At 35.2% G+C, this 17,980-nt stretch overlaps 1 protein-coding gene across 2 annotated transcripts in view; it reads left to right on the forward strand.

Annotated features, from left to right (window-relative positions):
- The first annotated feature begins 1,785 nt into the window (after positions 1–1,785).
- The window catches only part of LOC126964950 (CAD protein), a 77,242-nt gene continuing 61,047 nt past the window's right edge, over positions 1,786–17,980 (forward strand). The window contains exons 1-2 of one of the 2 annotated variants that reach the window (XM_050808286.1): positions 1,786–1,862; positions 14,204–14,356. In XM_050808286.1, the coding sequence (XP_050664243.1) occupies positions 14,213–14,356 (144 nt within the window). In that variant the 5' untranslated portion in view covers positions 1,786–1,862; positions 14,204–14,212. Of the gene's footprint in view, positions 1,863–6,469; positions 6,609–14,203; positions 14,357–17,980 lie in introns of those variants that run through there. The other variant, XM_050808285.1, reaches the window with a different exon arrangement.

The following is a 17,980-nucleotide window of genomic DNA, read 5'->3' on the forward strand; positions in this document are numbered from 1 at the left end:
ACGTATCGTTATAAAATCTTGTTTGCTTTGTTCAACTCTCAGGTTGTGGCTTCATCTACAGGATCTACTTTACAGTTGATAGCCTGCTCAACCCCAACATTTGCATATTAGGATATTGACGTGAGATGTCTCTTTTGTAAATCTAAACAATTTGTTATGTTTTAAATTTTTGTATTTAATACTAGTTGACTGAATTTTTAGAGATACACCGTTTCTTGGACATTGCAGCGTAACTTTTATTTTTCTAAAATTAAAGAATTTTTCTAAAATAAACGAAGCCTAAGTTACTCCTTATTACATCAGCTACCTGCCAATGAAAGTCCCGTCAAAATCGGTCCAGCCATTTCAGAGATTAGCCGGAACAAACAGACAGAGAAAAATTAAAAAAAATATGTTATTTTGGTGTATTTACCGTATGTATATTCTTATTATACATGTAGTAAAAAACAGTTATTTGAATATTACAAACAGACACTCTAATTTTATTTATAGGTATAGATGTATAGATTATGTAGCTGTATTCGCATATCATAGACATATTTCTTTGGACTTCCCTACGAACTTTCATCTCCTATTTCACCCCCATTTCGGTCAAAAACACTGCATCAAATATTTATTGACCGATCGATCAAGTATCTAATTACGACCTTTCATGGTTTATCTGAAAATGACGAATTCCCATGCAATCTTTCATCCCGTATTTCAACTCTTCCAGGTTCTTTTTTTCCAAAAAAATGTATGCTATAACATTGTTCGCCATCTTCAGGGTGTTCTCGTTCCCTCAAATATGTGCGAGCGGAACGATGGCTGGTCCATGCGTCAACTCGTGAACGGGTGCGGCTTGTGGTGCCACGTCGACCTATTATAATAATAATAATAATGACACTCTTTTTACACAAATTATCTTGCCCCAAGTTAAGCATCTATAGCCTGTGTTATGGGTTACAATACAATGATATATTTAATACAATATACTTACTTAAACATACATAAATACATTTAAACATCCATGACTCGGAAACAAACATCCATATTCATCATATAAATGCTTGCACCTACCGGGAGTCGAACCCGGGACGTCTAGCTTTATAGTTAATGAATGTATTTGTTGGATACAATTACTAATTATGACAGTAATCACGACCATCATGTTCACGAAGCATCCTTACACAGACAATGAGTTCAAGCTCTGAAGGTTGATGCATCCGATATACGATAATTTATATTTATACATTTAATTCTTTATTACTTTTCATGAAATGATTTATAAAGCATCTAACTAATTTGTTATGTATATCACAGCCATTATAAAATACTATCTTTGATTGAAAAAAGTAGCCGTTGAGTTTCTTATATGTTCTTCTCACGAGCTCAACTTTTTACGAACATATTATGGTCAGTAATTTAAAAGAAATATTTATAGTGATGATTCAGGAGCGCTTAGTTTAAGCCTTTAAGCGGTTATTTCTATGCGTTTATGTCCTTTCTCAAGCTTGACTCTATCCCTGTACAAAATTTCAACCAAATCGGTTCATTGGTTTAGGCGTGAAAGCATAACAAACAAGCCTACATTAGTAGGGAAGTAGGGATGTATAGCATTGATAACAAGAAGTCGTTTAAATGTCGTTTTTGTATCGAGAAAATTTATTTTAAGCGTGTTTCGACACTTGTACCTGATATTAATACGTGATGTAAACCTGTTAGCAGACTGCGTAATTAGAAGCAGAGTAAAAATAAACTGTGTTGGACCATTAATTATTGTTTTGAATTATCTTTAGTTGTTGCCAGAATCTCGTTGCGTTACGTGTGTTTAATAATATTGCTTTAAAGACTTCGTATTCAGTTGCAAGTATTAAAAATACGTAAGTACACATAGGATTATAGAATAGAATAAAGATATTGCCTCACTGACAACAAAAAAATGGCGTGCGTACAAAGTACACATGTCTGAAGAGAAGCTTCGTTGGAAAACTAATTTTTAAATCTTGTTTATATTACTTATCCTAATCTGTTCTCTAAACCAAATGTTTTTTGTTAATCTTAGAAATTATTAGATGTTCTACTTACTCGTCGCCACGCGCTAAACCTGCACGATACAACGCTAGTAGGGACGATGTTCTACGTTTTCGCGGCCGCGCGCTTCTGGTAAATCGGTGTCAATCGCTCTCTCACTTGAACAAAAACCTCCCACAATTTCGTGATGCTCTATTGCGTTTGATTCGTTAAAAAATTTCCCTAATGTGCCTAAAGAAGTTTCACTTCAATAATTTGGAGTTTAAAAAAGCATTTTAGCAACTAACGAAAATAACAACCCCAATAAACTGAATGTTGTATATTAAAAGCTAATTATATCGCTTCGATGCATACTGAGTTTAGTTGGATTGTTAAAGCACGAAACACGACAACGAAAAAGACAAATGAAATTCAATCTTATGCATCAGAAATTAAAATCTGTTATGAAAGTTAATCATTTTTTGTTTAAGTTGCCCACGTATTCACAGCAAGCGGCATCTATGATTCTTAAAAAAGTTTAGTTATATAATAAATATGAATATGAAATAAACCTAAAATAAGCAAATAACGATAAGTGCTTAAATAAATATTAGTTAATATTTGGTTGAATTAAAAGTCCTTCATTGTATGCTTATCGTTTTATCTACACCCATGCTTTAAATCCTCTATTAAAGATTCTTAAACAGTTAGCTTACCAACATTAAAACACCCAATGTCCTAATAACCATAACATCATCCAAATGAGTGTTGCAATGAAATTCAGTACAAAATTACAACACTCGTTTGGATGATGTAATGGTTACTAGGACTGGCTTTTGTAATGTTAGCAGTAAGCTAACATTAAAATCAGATCTTTTATAGAGGATTCATATTATGGGTGTAGATAAAGTCTTGTATGCAACTGTTGATAATTTGGTATTAAAACAGTTATGTGATACTATTATCACATCAACATAAACCCACATTCGTGTTTTAATACTTCCTCTTTACACAACAGTTGCATAAATAGCTATAAACGCCCACTTCTAGATATTGGCATGGTAGGTACAATAATTCAAGAGTGAAATTAAGAATAATAGTAAACGGAACCGCTCGTTTGTAGGCAGATTGATTCCAACAAGGCTCGTCTGGTTGTTTTCCTTCATCTAGGCGAGTTGATTCCTCGCTAAATGATGGTAATGAATGTTGGGATGACATTTGCGAAGTTACTTTTACTTAGTTGGAGTTGATTTGTAAGACAGACAGTGTCGTAAGTGAATGACGTTGTAAAAGAAGAGGTACAGTTTGCGCGCGAGTTGAATGTAGTCGGGGTTTGTGATAAAGGATAGAGTTGTGGTTAATCGTTAATACTACTTAACTCGTTAAATTTTCATACGAAAAAAAGTGTGTGTCCACTTATGTACGCTCGCAAGAAGTTATACTTCTTTGGCGAAACAAAGCAAAATCCTTAAAATGATTTAATCCTAGCATAGAATAGCAAGAGGAACAATATTGTAAAAATCTTGCAACAATGGCTTTAACGATTAATAATTAAATAACGAATACGGCTGTACGGGCTTGAACCCTTAGCCTATCCTAATAATGGACAAAGAAACTAAAATAAAAAAAAACGAATTTCGCATCAAACGTCGTTTATTCAAAACGCGCCTAAAGAAGTATAACTTCAAAAATAACTTGATGCGCAAAACGCTTATTATTATAACACTGTTAAAAATCACAAGTAACTATACAGCGTTATATTTTACTGCTAAGTCATTTAACACCATTTGTTAATATAACATTAGCACAACGTTTTATTCATGTTAACAACTAGGTCATACTAGTTACTATCAATTACAATATTTAACAATCTACATAGGTTTATTTTCGTATACCTGATTCAGTTACTGAGTGTTAGACAGGTCACTAGACTTGGCGAGAGGTACTAGGTTCAACGTGTTGAAATGAAATAGACACCAATCAATGAATTTCACTTAATTCTTAAATAGGCTTAAGATTGTCTACAGCTTAAGAGCGGGTGCATCTCCCCCCGCTGTCCGTAAACCTCGCCTCGCGCGCCTGCAGTGTAGTGATGTGCTGTAGTCGTCGCTTACCGTGCTATAGCGTTAATACTAAAGTTGCGTAGTTGCTATATTTTTGATTTTAATAATGACTCATCCGAGTCCCTTAAGTTCCGTTCCGAAAAAAACGTTTTTATTCATCGAGATATGGCGAAAATGTTCAAGACATTTGTGTTGAAGAGAGGCAGAACAAAATTTGAGATTTAACTGAATTTAAAATAATGAATAAACTAATAGCATAGGTTTTTCATAGTTTAACCTAGTGTAAAATGGTAAACTTGAAGCATTGTTAAAATTTATCGATACACTAATGACTATGGTCATCGAATTATAATTAAGTCACAGCACTATCGCATTCCTGAACTCTGCCTTCAACTTGCGCGATATCTGTAGGTATTATTGTACTGTTTGTATCGCGATATCTGTAGTGACAGTTTTAGGTGAAAAAATATGACGGCATAGTCATAATATAAATGGGATAGATGCAAGTATATATCAGTACATGGGGAATTAAGTACAGGGGAACAACGAAGAAGTGTGAGAAGAGGTCGACCTGAGCGTTCAATACACGTTCAGGTCGGGGTTGTAGTAAAAGGGGGATATCATCCTCACCATCTGGATGTGTGGCGGTCCTCCACAGTGCGGTTTTCAAGGAGCTCACTCAAGAAGCTCATTCCACAGCTTTGTAGTACGTGGAGCTTCCTTGTGTGGTGTTTCAGGGACGATACGACATGGGTACCTTCAAAAAAAGCGCGTACACCTTCCTTAAAGGCCGGCAACGCTCCTGTGATTCCTCTGGTGTTGCAAGAGATTGTGGGCGGCGGTGATCACTTAACAACAGGTGACCCGTACGCTCGTTTGTCCTCCTATTCCATAAAAAAAAAGGAGTCTATTTACACATACGCTATACGCGTTGTGATTTTATTGTGACTGTTTTTTTATACGTATCTTTTGCGTAAAAGTTAAATTTTTATTATTATTTCGGTGAACCCGACGTTTCGTAAACATTTTAGAGCTCGTTTTCAGGAGGGACTGCGGTTGACACACAAAAATTTAATGAAATTGTATAAGATACGCAATATTTTTTTTACTTCTTACTGCATATTATATCTATTGTTTTAGAATAGTTTTTTCTTGAAGTCGGTTATTTTTTATTAATTTATTTGATTTTAGTGAATCTGAAGGACACTTACTAAAAATTTGTCTAAATATGTGTAGACCTATAAAACTTTGCAATGCAGGTATCAACGTAAGCGCATTGCAATTTGATTACAGACAGTTAGGAATTCTGCCACAGATCGCACCCTTACTGTAAGTCATTCAGAAGTTACATTGATCATCATATTTGACTACGACCATTACTTGACCATAACGACGTTACGATAGGTGGCCCACATATCCGGCTAGCATAAAAAATATTCGGCCGAGTATCGTTAATTTGCTCCTAAGAATTGAAGAGTTCCGTTACTATGTCATGGATCCAATAATCAGTACCGAACCAAACTCTCACCAAACTACCTTCGAAGTATATTCTTTCCAATAAAAAAAGAATCATGAAAATTTCTTCTAACATAGATTCAAAGAGTTGCCAAACAAAACAATTAAACAACAATAAAATTATTAAACATAACTTGTCGAATTATTTCTACAAAAAAAATATCGTTCACCGCATAAAAACCAGTTCAGTCGTTCATTCGTTGTAATTATAAAAAAAAATCTCATCCGTAAACAAAATTTCTCTGTGACCTCCCTTTGCGTACCACTTCAGTAGTTGATTCGATTTTACCCCCAATGATCAAAAATGACCAGTACGTATCTAATAGGCTCCAAGTCCTAAGTCATCTTTTAAAATACGCGACATGGTTCTAGGTGCTATCGTCAACTCCCAAGATAAAATTTTGGTATCGGACAGGATTTCTTCGTATTCTTACCATTACTGCTTTGACCACCTTTTTCGTACGAACACTACGTGGACGGCCAGATCTTTTTCTGTCATAAACAGAGCAACAATATTGATAGCCCGGTTTTTAAAAATTGCATTCGGCTCCATACCTACTCTGTGTAATGCAATCACAGCGATTCGGTTCTATTTATTACCCTACTCCATTTTAATATCGCAAAATATTGTACAATGTATTGGCGCCAAAATGAGAAAACTCAATGAAGAATCATATAAAATGACAGATTCCAAATTCAAATGTAATATTTTGTTTATTTTTAATTGCAACAGTATTTATGGCCAGACCAAGTAGATATTATTAGGATATCTGATAGTAATCGCTCCAGACATACCTTTATCCAGAATAAAGTAATTTAATCGCATTTATTTGCACTTTGATACTAAGTCGGGTTAATTATGCGAAGCAGTACGCAGCTGTCGGGCAGACAAGTTCCCTCGGGTACAGCAACGAGGTCGGTCGTGTTGCCACGTGCGTGAATGTGAATAATTGTGGATGTAAAGTTGGGGCCACGATAGTTCACTTCTAGCGAGGTCTACGGGGTCATTGTCGCAGGCGGCAGAAGCGGTAACGTTCCGTACGTGAAATACCCATTCATGTAGCTTTAAATAACGATTAAACGAAACCGGTTTGTGTTGTAATTGTTTCTACAGTCGGTAGGTTTGACAATACGATTTCAAAACGGGATATATTTTATTACAGAAGGGAAACCTGTTGTACCTAGGATAATTTTTTAGATATCTATTATTTATTTTATTTGATGAAATGTACTCAAACCAATTTTCTATATTTTGAAAGGTTAATCATTTGAGTATTCACCACCAAAATATCAAAAATGTATATTTCATACTTTTACGAAAATTTTTTTTTAATGAAAATACGGGACGAGACGAGCAGGACGTTCAGCTGATGGTTATTGATGCGGCCTGCCCATAACAATGCAGTGCCGCTCAGGATTCTTCAAAAGCCCAAAAACTCTGAGCGGCACTACAATTGCGCTCGTCACCTTGAGACATAAGATGTTACGTCTTATTTGCCCAGTAATTTCACTAGCTACGGCGCCTTCAGACCGAAACACAGTAAAGTTTACGTATTACTGCTTCACGGCAGAAATAGGCGCCGTTGTGGTACCAATAATCTAGCCGGCATCCGGTGCAAAGAAGCCTCCCACTGGTAAATAAATATGTGTTTTAATAATTAAAATGAAAAAAGGAACTAATGGCCAAGGTACCCTATGTACCTAGGCCAGTGCTATGGTGTACCTCGGAACACATTGAGGAATTTGGCATAATTTATGGAAAATATAACTATTCTTAACTAAAACCATTTAATTCGTTTAAATAACATATTTAACAAACAATAACTCACAAATTCTGAACAAAATCCAAAAACAAGGTTGAACAGGTTCCCCTATATATTAACACTAATTAGGCTGACATCTATAGAACGTACTTTGTGTTTGCTCAGACTTTACTCACGTAAAACTTTGCTGAGTATGATAAAATGCAATCTTAACTTTTGCATTGGGCTGATTTAGCTTATTCTCAGCATAATTTCAGCTGTCAAATCACTATAAAAACGAAATCAAAGATTATGCTAAGCTTACACTCAGCTAAGTTTTAAGTAAGTAAAGTCTGAGCCATGTCTAAGTACGCTCTAATAGATCTCAGTCTAATAACAGAATGCTAAAGGTATTTAAGAATACGTGTCATCAGGTTTATAATCCGTCACCAGGTGTATTGTTGTCTCTTTTATACATACCGTCATCAGGTGTATTGTTGTAGCTTTTATACATACAATCTTAATGCGGCCCACTACACAGATTGGTCGACACACATGACAGACTTTTTAATGACCTTGGCATTTTCTTTTCAACAAAACCAAAATTTAAAAAGCAAGTAAATGATATTTTAAAGTGAACAGGATTAATATATATAGATTTTTTTATATAAAATCTCATTAGGTAACTCTTTTGTTTAAATGTAAAGTAATTTTGTAAATAACTTAGTTTTTAGATATCAAATTTTATATTTCTTTCCTCTTTTTGTATGTACATATTACTTTAATTAATGTTAAACTTTGTTATTCATCATGTAAGATACTAGTAATTATAAAATTAACCTGTTAATAACGGCGTGGGTTCTCACTAAATTAACTTAATATCTACTATGCTTTGAAATTGTAAAATGTATTGTGTGAACTGTTTGTTGTCCCTAAGAAAAAAAAAATACAGGGTAGTTTTTTGAGAAGGGCGGTGATGGCGAAGTCTTTATAGCTACGAGACTTAGAGGAAAGTCGTGAAAGAAGCCATGCCCTCGATTGATAAGAAACTAATAACTGTATATATTTTTTTTTTATTTCTTGAACTTTTGAGATCGTACTCGAATGATTTTTAAAAAAAATTTCAACCTGTATTATTGAACCAATGGAATCTGTTGCATTCACGACTTAAGTCTCGTAGTTTCCGACTTGTCCATCACCGCCCTTCTCAAAAAACCATCCTGTATTCCTGTATATGTATATAAATCCAGCTGATGTTTGTTTCAAGTGAACTCCTAAACTAATGAACGGATTTTAATGGGCATTACTTCATGGAGTGCAGTTTTGTCCAACTTGAGAGATAGGATAGATTTTATTTCGATTTGGGACCCATAATTATTTTTATTTCCAATATTTGTTTTTTGTGGACAAAATATTCTCTATAAGACAATTTATTGACGCACGGTTTGACAGTTCTGCTGTCAAACAATTTTATTATAACAACAGAGAGCATATTTTACGAGATAATTCTTGATGTTATAAATTTAATTCATAAAAAACAGTATTTTATTTATTATGTGCAGAACAACGTCTCTCGGGGTCAGCTAGTTTTTTATACATTTCAAATGATAGAGAAATGAAATGAAATGATATTTTATTTGCAAGAAACATTATACTTAAGATGTTAACATAATATTATTAATAATCGAATATGTTTCTAATATGTTGAAAATATGTTATAGTGTTGTCTAAGTATCAACACACTACTGTTATACTGAAACATGTCGGATTTTACAATGCTATCATTAATATTTATAAAATTAAAATTTAAAGATATTATAATATAAGACGTAAATAATTAATAATTAATTTAGTACCTATGTATAATGTCAGCATGTTAAACGTCATCTCCTCCTCGCGTCGGTTTCCTCAGTGCTGAGGGTCGTGATCATCTCGACAGAGTACTTTTTTGCGTATTATTTGCCGCCATCTGCCCCTGTCGAAAGCAGAGTGTAAAGCGTCGTGGACAGTGGTTTCAAGGGCAGTGCGAATCTGATCGGTCCATCGCATGGGGCTCCTTCCTCTTGGTCTTCTTCCCTCCACCTTCCCTGTTACCATCAGTCTATCCAGGTTGTCTTCATCCCTTCTGGCGATGTGACCGAAGTATTCTAGGACCCTACGCAAGCAGATGGTAGAGAGCCTAGTCACAATGCCCAGCTGTTTCAGGATCGACACAATATTAAAAATTTAAATGTCATAAAAGTATATAATTCAGCGAAACTAAGCTGAGCGGAGCTCCCACCGGGTGACTCCAATTGATATCTGTGTTAAATAGTTTCTCGGCCATTTCTAGACCGATTTAAAAAAAAAAAAAACTCATAGAAAGCTTTCGAAATTTTCTAGGTTATTGTCGAGATAGAATTTTGAATTTCGACTTAATTCAATTATTATGATGAATAAGCATAACTTTCTCATGTGCAATGTTAGATACAAAATGTCTCGCGTTTTCCTTAATTTACTGTTATGTTGATATTGGTCAAAATGTTAAATATGGCCAGATGTATGTTCAGGCAAAAATCCATAGTGATTCGACTGCCAGGTTCTTAGTTTTTGAATTTTCAAATCAGCACATGTTTCTCATGTGGCGTTCTCATAAGGCGCTAATTCCTCGTGTTTAAATATGGCGCCAAATTCCAGAAGATTCTTTTTATCGTTTTTGTTTGGATTTATTTTGTTTTGTTTTTGTACACAGACTTAGTTTATTTAATTCATAGTAATAATTCATTTTGTATTGAAAAATTATAGAAGCACTTATTTATTAACCATCGATGCAGTCTTCTTTTAAAAACCATGAAAGGTAAATCTTTCAATTCATTAGTGACAAAATATTCATAACACGGATTCCGTGCTGCGTTGCCTGTTGTATGTAATATGGAGCTCTGGTTAGGTGATGATGAATGACAATGATGGCCTGTTGTTAAATAACCGGTCTGGAGACCGACTTACACACTAGAAACCCCAGCCGTAGAGTTCCATACCATCGTACAATTTACATTCAGTTGAAAAAGTATCGGGAATGAGTGCTTTTTTTAAAGTTGCAAATTTTTTTTGTTAGATTGAAAATATTGAGTTAAATGTTATACATATTTGAAGTCTATTTTACTTTACTTTTTAATATATCTATATATATATAAATTAATTGCTGTTCGTTAGTCTCGCTAAAACTATTTGACTAATTTTGCTCTTGAATTATTTGTGGAAGTCCAGAGAAGGTTTAAAAGGTTGAATAAATATGAAAATACTTGGAAGTAAATAAAAACAACAATTTTGTTTTTGCCTTTGATGTGTCCCCCGTGCGTCGTTCAGAAATCAAATAAAAATAATAGTTTAAAATGAATAACTAATGAGAATTTTTATATCTTTCTAACTTTCTCAAGAGGTAAAAAATAAACTTCCTTAAAACACGGGTAATAACACATAAAAAACGATTCCTTTTGTTTGTTTTAAGTTTATTTTATACAAAAGTTTGGGTCTTTTATTTATCGATTGAGGCAGTAGGAAGTCTGCCGGGTCAGCTAGTATCAGAGTTAGGCTGACTAGGTGCTCCTTCGTCCAACTGGCTCATTAGCCTTCCCATATCGGCAGTGCCCCGGGGCACTGGATTTTTCAAATACACCAAAACCGAGTGTGCCGTATGGCACCGTATTCCCTCACCAAGTTTTCACCTTATTTTATTTATAACATGGTTTATTTTGCATGGTCTTATACCTTGTTCAATCAAATCATCCTATTTATACGCAATATATTGCTACATGTAAAATAATACCCATTGACAGAACGCTGCGTGAGCGCCAAAATCACTCCGATCTGAGGCACACCGCGCGATCAGTTTCCTGGAACGGAAAGGCTAGTCAGTTGCAAAAAGGACGAATAGCCAATTGTGTGTGTTGTAATAATAAATAAAAGATTACAAATTATTATAATTTACTAGCTGACCCAGCAAACTTTGTATTGCCGATATTAAAATCGCGATACAAAAGTAACTGTTGATCGTAGAGGGGTGAAAATTTGAATTTGTATGTATTTTTAATGCTGACTCATAATCAAATAAATTAAAAAAAAATGTCAAAAATAGTAAAAAAAAATTGGCGTGGACCACCCAAGGACACATTTAGGGGGATGAAATATAGATGTTGTCGGATTCTCAGACCTACCCAATATGCATTCAAAATTTCATGAGAATCAGTCAAGCTGTTTCGGAGGAGTTTAACTACAAACACCGCGACATGAGAATTGTATATACTAGACTAGCTGACCCGACAGACGTTGTTCTGTATATAATAAATAAAATAATGTATTTATATGAATTTGTCAATAATATATCATAACATCAAAAATTACTTCGTAAAATATGCACCCTGCTTCATAATGAAATTGTTTTACTGCAGAACTGTCAAACCGTGCGTCAATAAATTCGCTCATAGAAATTTTGTATGGACACATCAAAGGAAAAACAAATTTGTTGTTTTTATTTAATTTAGCAGCATTTTCCTATTTATTCACATTTTAAACCTTCCCTGGACTTCCACAAATAATTCTAGACCAAAATTAGCCAAATCGGTCCAGCCGTTCTCGAGTTGTAGCGAGACTAACGAACAGCAATTGTTTTTATATACACTGGCCTGCAAAAGTAAGTATCACACTTTTCAAATCAATTTTTTTTCTTAACTATAGAAGGTAGAGATTTAAGATTAAAAACGTTTTGTTGCAAATTTTATAGGCTTTAATTCTTAGAAACTAAAATTATACATTAGTAACATTTTTAACTTAAAAAAGATAAAACAATGAAAATAGACATTTTTAGTTTAGTGTAAAAAAATTCAACTAATAAAACAAACTAATTACATGTTATTTAATTTTACTCGCCTTACTTAATTACTTAATTTTATTGCCTCCTCGAGCTCTGATTACAGCTTCGAGCCGGTTTGGAACATACTGAACACTAGGTTTCGGAGCCGATGTTGGGGAATATTCTCCCATTCTTCTACCAGGGCCTGCTTTAGTGCCCTGAGGGTGGTGGTCTGCGATTTCTGACTAGCCTCCCAAGCTCATCCCAGGCGTGTTCAATCGGGTTGAGATCAGGACTTTTTGATGGCCAAGCCATCACGCTGATACCGACCTCCTGAATATACTCTTGTACGATATGAGCCGTGTGTGGCCGGGCATTATCATGCATCATCATCGATCCATCACCCATATTTGCTAAATACCGCCCTGCATACTCATTGAGAATCTCTTGAGCATATCTTTGCCCAGTGAGGGTGCCATTTTCTATGGCTACTAGCTCTGTGCGACCTTCTGAAGATATGCCAGCCCATACATGTACACTGCCTCCACCGTATTGGACTCTTTCTGAGATGCAGGCTTGAAGGTATCGCTCACCAGGTCGCCTGTAAACACTTCGCCTTCCATCAGAAGTGTAAAGGGAGAATCGAGACTCATCTGCAAACAAAATTCTTGACCATTCTTCTTCATCCCACTGCATGTGTTCACGGGCGTATCGCAGTCTCGCTACTCGATGCTGTCTCTCGAGTTTTGGGCCACTCGCTGGTCTTCGGGGCTTCAAATTTGCTTCAACAAGTCTTCTTCTCACTGTACTGTCACTAATGTAGTCCCTCCGGGTCTGAAGTAGCTGTTGCTGGACTTCAACTGCATTTTGGTGGCGATTTCTTAACACAGTGGAAATAATATAACGATCTTCTCGGGCACTGGTACACCTGGGTCTGCCATTACAAGGTCTCCTCAGATGGTGTCCAGTCTCTTCGTACCTTCGCTTTACCTTCTGGACCGTTTGTACCGTCACACCCACCATTCTTGCAGTGCGACGCATACTGATGCCTAGTTCCAGAAAAGCCATGATCCTAGCACATTCTTTAACTGAAAGAGGCATGATAAATAAATTTTATGTGCTTTTTAGCATAATAAAACAAGACCCATCGATCTTGAAAAAAATTTAAAACAGAAAGAAACATTTGAATGGTAAAATTGTAATTCGGAAACGTCCACTTTGAAAAAGGAATGGTTTTGTTTTTGAGGTTTTTTTTCAGCCAATTCTTAAAAGAAGGTTACCGACTATAAAGTTTTTATGTACAAAATTAAATTCTCTTTGGAGTCATTTTTATTTCGAAAGTATATCTTGTGAACTTAAAACGTTATCCCAATTTTAAAAGTGTGATACTTACTTTTGAAGGCCAGTGTATATAGATTATTTATAAAAGAATATGTTATCTCAGAACTTTATTTTTATTTAGTCCTCTACTAATACTGATGATATTCTTGTAATATAACAAAAATTACCAGTTACCCTCCATTGCACAGGATGCCGGCTAGATTATGGGTACCACAACAGCGCCTATTTCTGCCGTCAAGCAGTAATGTATAAGCATTTCTACGTTTCGGTCTGAAGGGCGCCGTAGCTAGTGAAATTACTGAAAATGAGACTTAACATCTTATGTCTTAAGGTGACGAGCACAACTGTTTTTCAAGAATCCTGAGTGGCACTAAATTGTAATAGGCAGGGCGTATCAATCACCATCAACGTCCTGCTCGTCTCGTCCCTTATTGTCATAAAAGAAAGAATTTCTATTACTGAATTAAATGACAGATATTCTCAAGAAATTTAAGTTTAAAAATAAATCTGTCAAAAACTTATGATGTCACCTTAGTTTTTTAATGAAGCATTCAAATATGAATAATTTGAAAGATTGGAAATTATATTCGTAGGTTTTGGTCTACTTCCCTAGCTTATCTACTCAGCCTATCTCTACTAAATACTGTAAAAATGGTTACCTATGTAAGAAAAAATATATTGTGTAGTATCGCTATTAATATTTTATAACGTTTTATTTTCAGGAACAAAAAATGTCGAAGATAATTCTATTTGTGCTAATAACATACTTCTACTGTTTTGTTGGCGGTAAAGGAATAGAAATTACTTCTGCGCCGAACGTGGTTCAAATAAAGGATATCAACAAAGAGAATCAACTGGCTAATAGCGATGCAAAAGTAAGAGTTAAACTTTATTTTATGTTCACGACCCCTATAGCCCAGTTAGTGACCCGGCCTATTGAGTTGTAGGTCCCAGGTTCGAATCCAGGTATGTGCAATCATTTATGTGATGAATATGAATCTTTGTTTCCGAGTCATGGATGTTTATATGTATTCATGTATGTTTAAGTAAGTATATTGTATTAAATATATCGTTGTCTTGCATCCATAGTACAGGCTTTGCCTAGTTTGGGGCAAGACAATTTGTGTAAGAGTGTGTCAGTATTATTATTATTATTATTATTATTAATAATTATTATATATAATTGCTTTACCACGACATAGCTCCCGTATGTTCATGTACTTAAGGCCGCTATCCCAAGAATTCGCCGAAATAGCGCATAATTGAATCCAACTTTCAAATAATTATATATCTGCAGAATATGAGAAGAAAATTAATTTTTTCTTTACATTTGTATTTTTATAGAGAGTGCGAATAAAAATCAACAAAATACTCCTAACTTTTACAGTTGGAGCCCTTCTAAAGATTCAATCTAAATAAAAATTGTACGAACATTTAATAATTCTACACCAATACTATTTAACGTGACATAGTTTGGGTAAATATTTGTAATAAATTCAAAATGGTTCTAATTCTGAATTAAAACAATGGCGATCTTGTGCGAAAGAGGTAACCTAGCTCCGCTCGCTCAAGGTCATTGGCTCGGTCCCTAGCCTTAACTCACGTAATCTAAACTGGATTTTTGAAGGTCGATCTTATATGCCCTATCCAATGAAGTTCTACACATATAAGGACATATAAATCGCCGTCTGATAGCGGAACGGCAAAAGTACGCTTAAAGATAATGTAAGCACACTTTTCTCCTGTGTCGTGTTTCAACCGTCACTGTCCGAATCGCGTTCTAAATTCAATCAAGTAACTAAACTGAATACAACTTTACAAAGCTGCTTACTGACCAAGAATATTTTAAACAACTGGAGTAAATGTGGCAATGTAAAAATTATAGCAATCGCGCGTGCGACACAAGCACATCTCACCTATAACTATGTATGTAGTTACAAACATATCTTGGCTGAAACCAAACTTCCATTTGACTCGCACAAGTTAGGACATATATTTTTTATTTGTTTTTCTGATGAATGCAACTGTCAGTACTGGTCCAGCTTTCTGGGCAGCACCAGCTTTCAAATAAAAAAGAACCATCAAAATCAGGTCGAAAGTTCGAAAGTTCCTGGGGTAACAAATATAAAAAAAATTACAGTCGAATTGAAAACCACCTCCTTCTTTGAAGTCGGTTAAAAACTAGGCATAGCTTGAACTATTGGTGCTAAAGAACCATAAAATAACACAACACACATTATTGTATATTTATGTCTCGAAGTCCTACATTTATATTCATCATACCAACTTTACTACTTACCGGGATTCGAGTTGTGACCCGGGGGTCAGGGTGAGCTGATGCTAACCAAGTCGTCAACCTGATATAAGTGCTGTTACCGGCAGCCTATACAATGCCTAGGCATTGTATTCTATACTATACCTAGACAAAATTGAAAAGGCATAAAAGGCATTTATTTTCTCAAAATTGATTCCTTTGGAATTTATTTGATATCATTTCTAATATTTTTTTTTTATGGAATAGGAGGACAAACGAGCGTACGGGTCACCTGTTGTTAAGTGATCACCGCCGCTCACAATCTCTTGCAACACCAGAGGAATCACAGGAGCGTTGCCGGCCTTTAAGGACGGTGGACGCGCTTTTTTTGAAGGTACCCATGTCGTATCGTCCCGGAAACACCGCACAAGGAAGCTCATTCCACAGCTTTGTAGTACGTGGAAGAAAGCTCCTTGAAAACCGCACTGTGGAGGACCGCCACACATCCAGATGGTGAGGATGATATCCTAACTTGTGGCGTGTCGTGCGAAGGTGGAATTCGGCGGTAGGAATCAGGTTAAACAGCTCTTCGGAACAATCCCCGTGATAAATGCGGTAGAAGTAAGTAATATACTAGATACTACTACCGCTTCGGAAACAAATAGCGCTCTGAGAGAGAAAAAGCGGCGCAAGAAACTTTCTCAGCATTCTTTTATTGCGCTCTTTTTAATAACAATATACAATATTGTACTGTCATTGCTATTGCTATAAAATAATCAAAATCTAGTCCCAGGCTGTCTGATTACTTAGATATTCAGCTGTGGAGTAGTAGGATCTACGACAGAGCCATTTTTTAATAAAACATTTAAATTTATTTATAGATTATGCCTGAACAGTGGCTGGGACTTTATTATAAGAGTATATATACATTTACCCTTAAAGCTATTATGTATTTCATTAACCCTACTAGAATTAGTTACAAGCAATCCTTAATTTCTAGTGTTATATAATGAAAATCACTATTAAGAGCAAAAAAGTGACGATTTTTGTGTACGTAGTATATTAAATTTTCAATATCCGGACGACCAAGCCCAGCTCGGATTTTTAAGAATATACAAAACCTGAACAAAAAAAACTAATACGACACCTGGATTCGAACTCATTAAAACACGGATAAAACTACATTTTTATAAATTGAAACCTAGCTAGATCGATTTATCGCCCCCGAAATTCCCTGTATACTAAATTGTATGTACATCGTTGGAACCGTTTTCGAGATTCAGATTATATATAATATGTATATACAAGAATTGGTCGTTTAAAGATGAACTGTACTGACAATGAATAGTTATAATATTAATTTCTTAAAATTTTTGTTTGAGAGACTGTTTATATCGAAATTTATATTCCGGCAGACCTTAAAAATGGATTCTAAGTAATATACAACTAGATGAAGATCTAATATAGAAAGCGACCGATAAATAATAATTTCTAAAACTTTCGTGTGCGAAATTAGAATCTAATAGTTACTCACATTTGTCAGTCATTACGAAACAGCAGCCCGACATTCAATATTTTTTGTAGCATGTCTAAGAACGCGTTGCGAAACGTTCACTCATCTCTCTCTTCATCTGTCAGCGTTTTAATCTATCAAACATATTGAAAGTTTAGAGTACGTAAGCAGTAATGTGTAAGCATTACTGTGTTTCGGTCTGAAGAGCGCCGTAGTCAGTGAAATTACTGGACAAATGAGACTTAACATCTAATATCTCAAGGTAACGAACGCAGTTGTAGTGCCACTCAGAATTTTTGTGCTTTTCAAGAATCCAAGGCAGCACTACATTATAATGAAAAAGGCGTATCAATTACTATCAGCTGAACGTCCTGCTCGTCTGGTCCCGTATTTTCATAAAAAAAAACATAAAAAAGATCGTTCTAGCTGTTTCTGAGAGTACAAGTTTTTTCGAGTTTTTCCGTCGACCAGAGCACACCCAGGTCCAACTACCTCTGCCGTGAAGCAGTAACGTATAAGCATTTCTGTGTTTCGGTCTAAAGGACGCAATAGCTAGTGAAATTACTGGACAAATGAGACTTAACATCTTATGTCTCAAGGTGACGAGTTTTTGTTTTTTTCAAGAATCCTAACTGCATTGTAATGGACAGGGCGTATCAATTACCATCATCTAAACGTTCGGTTCGTCCTGTCCCTAACTTTCATAAAAAAAGTGTTTTCAATACAGTATGG

Source organism: Leptidea sinapis, chromosome 6 (genome assembly GCF_905404315.1).
Source record: "Leptidea sinapis chromosome 6, ilLepSina1.1, whole genome shotgun sequence".
NCBI lineage: Eukaryota > Metazoa > Arthropoda > Insecta > Lepidoptera > Pieridae > Leptidea > Leptidea sinapis.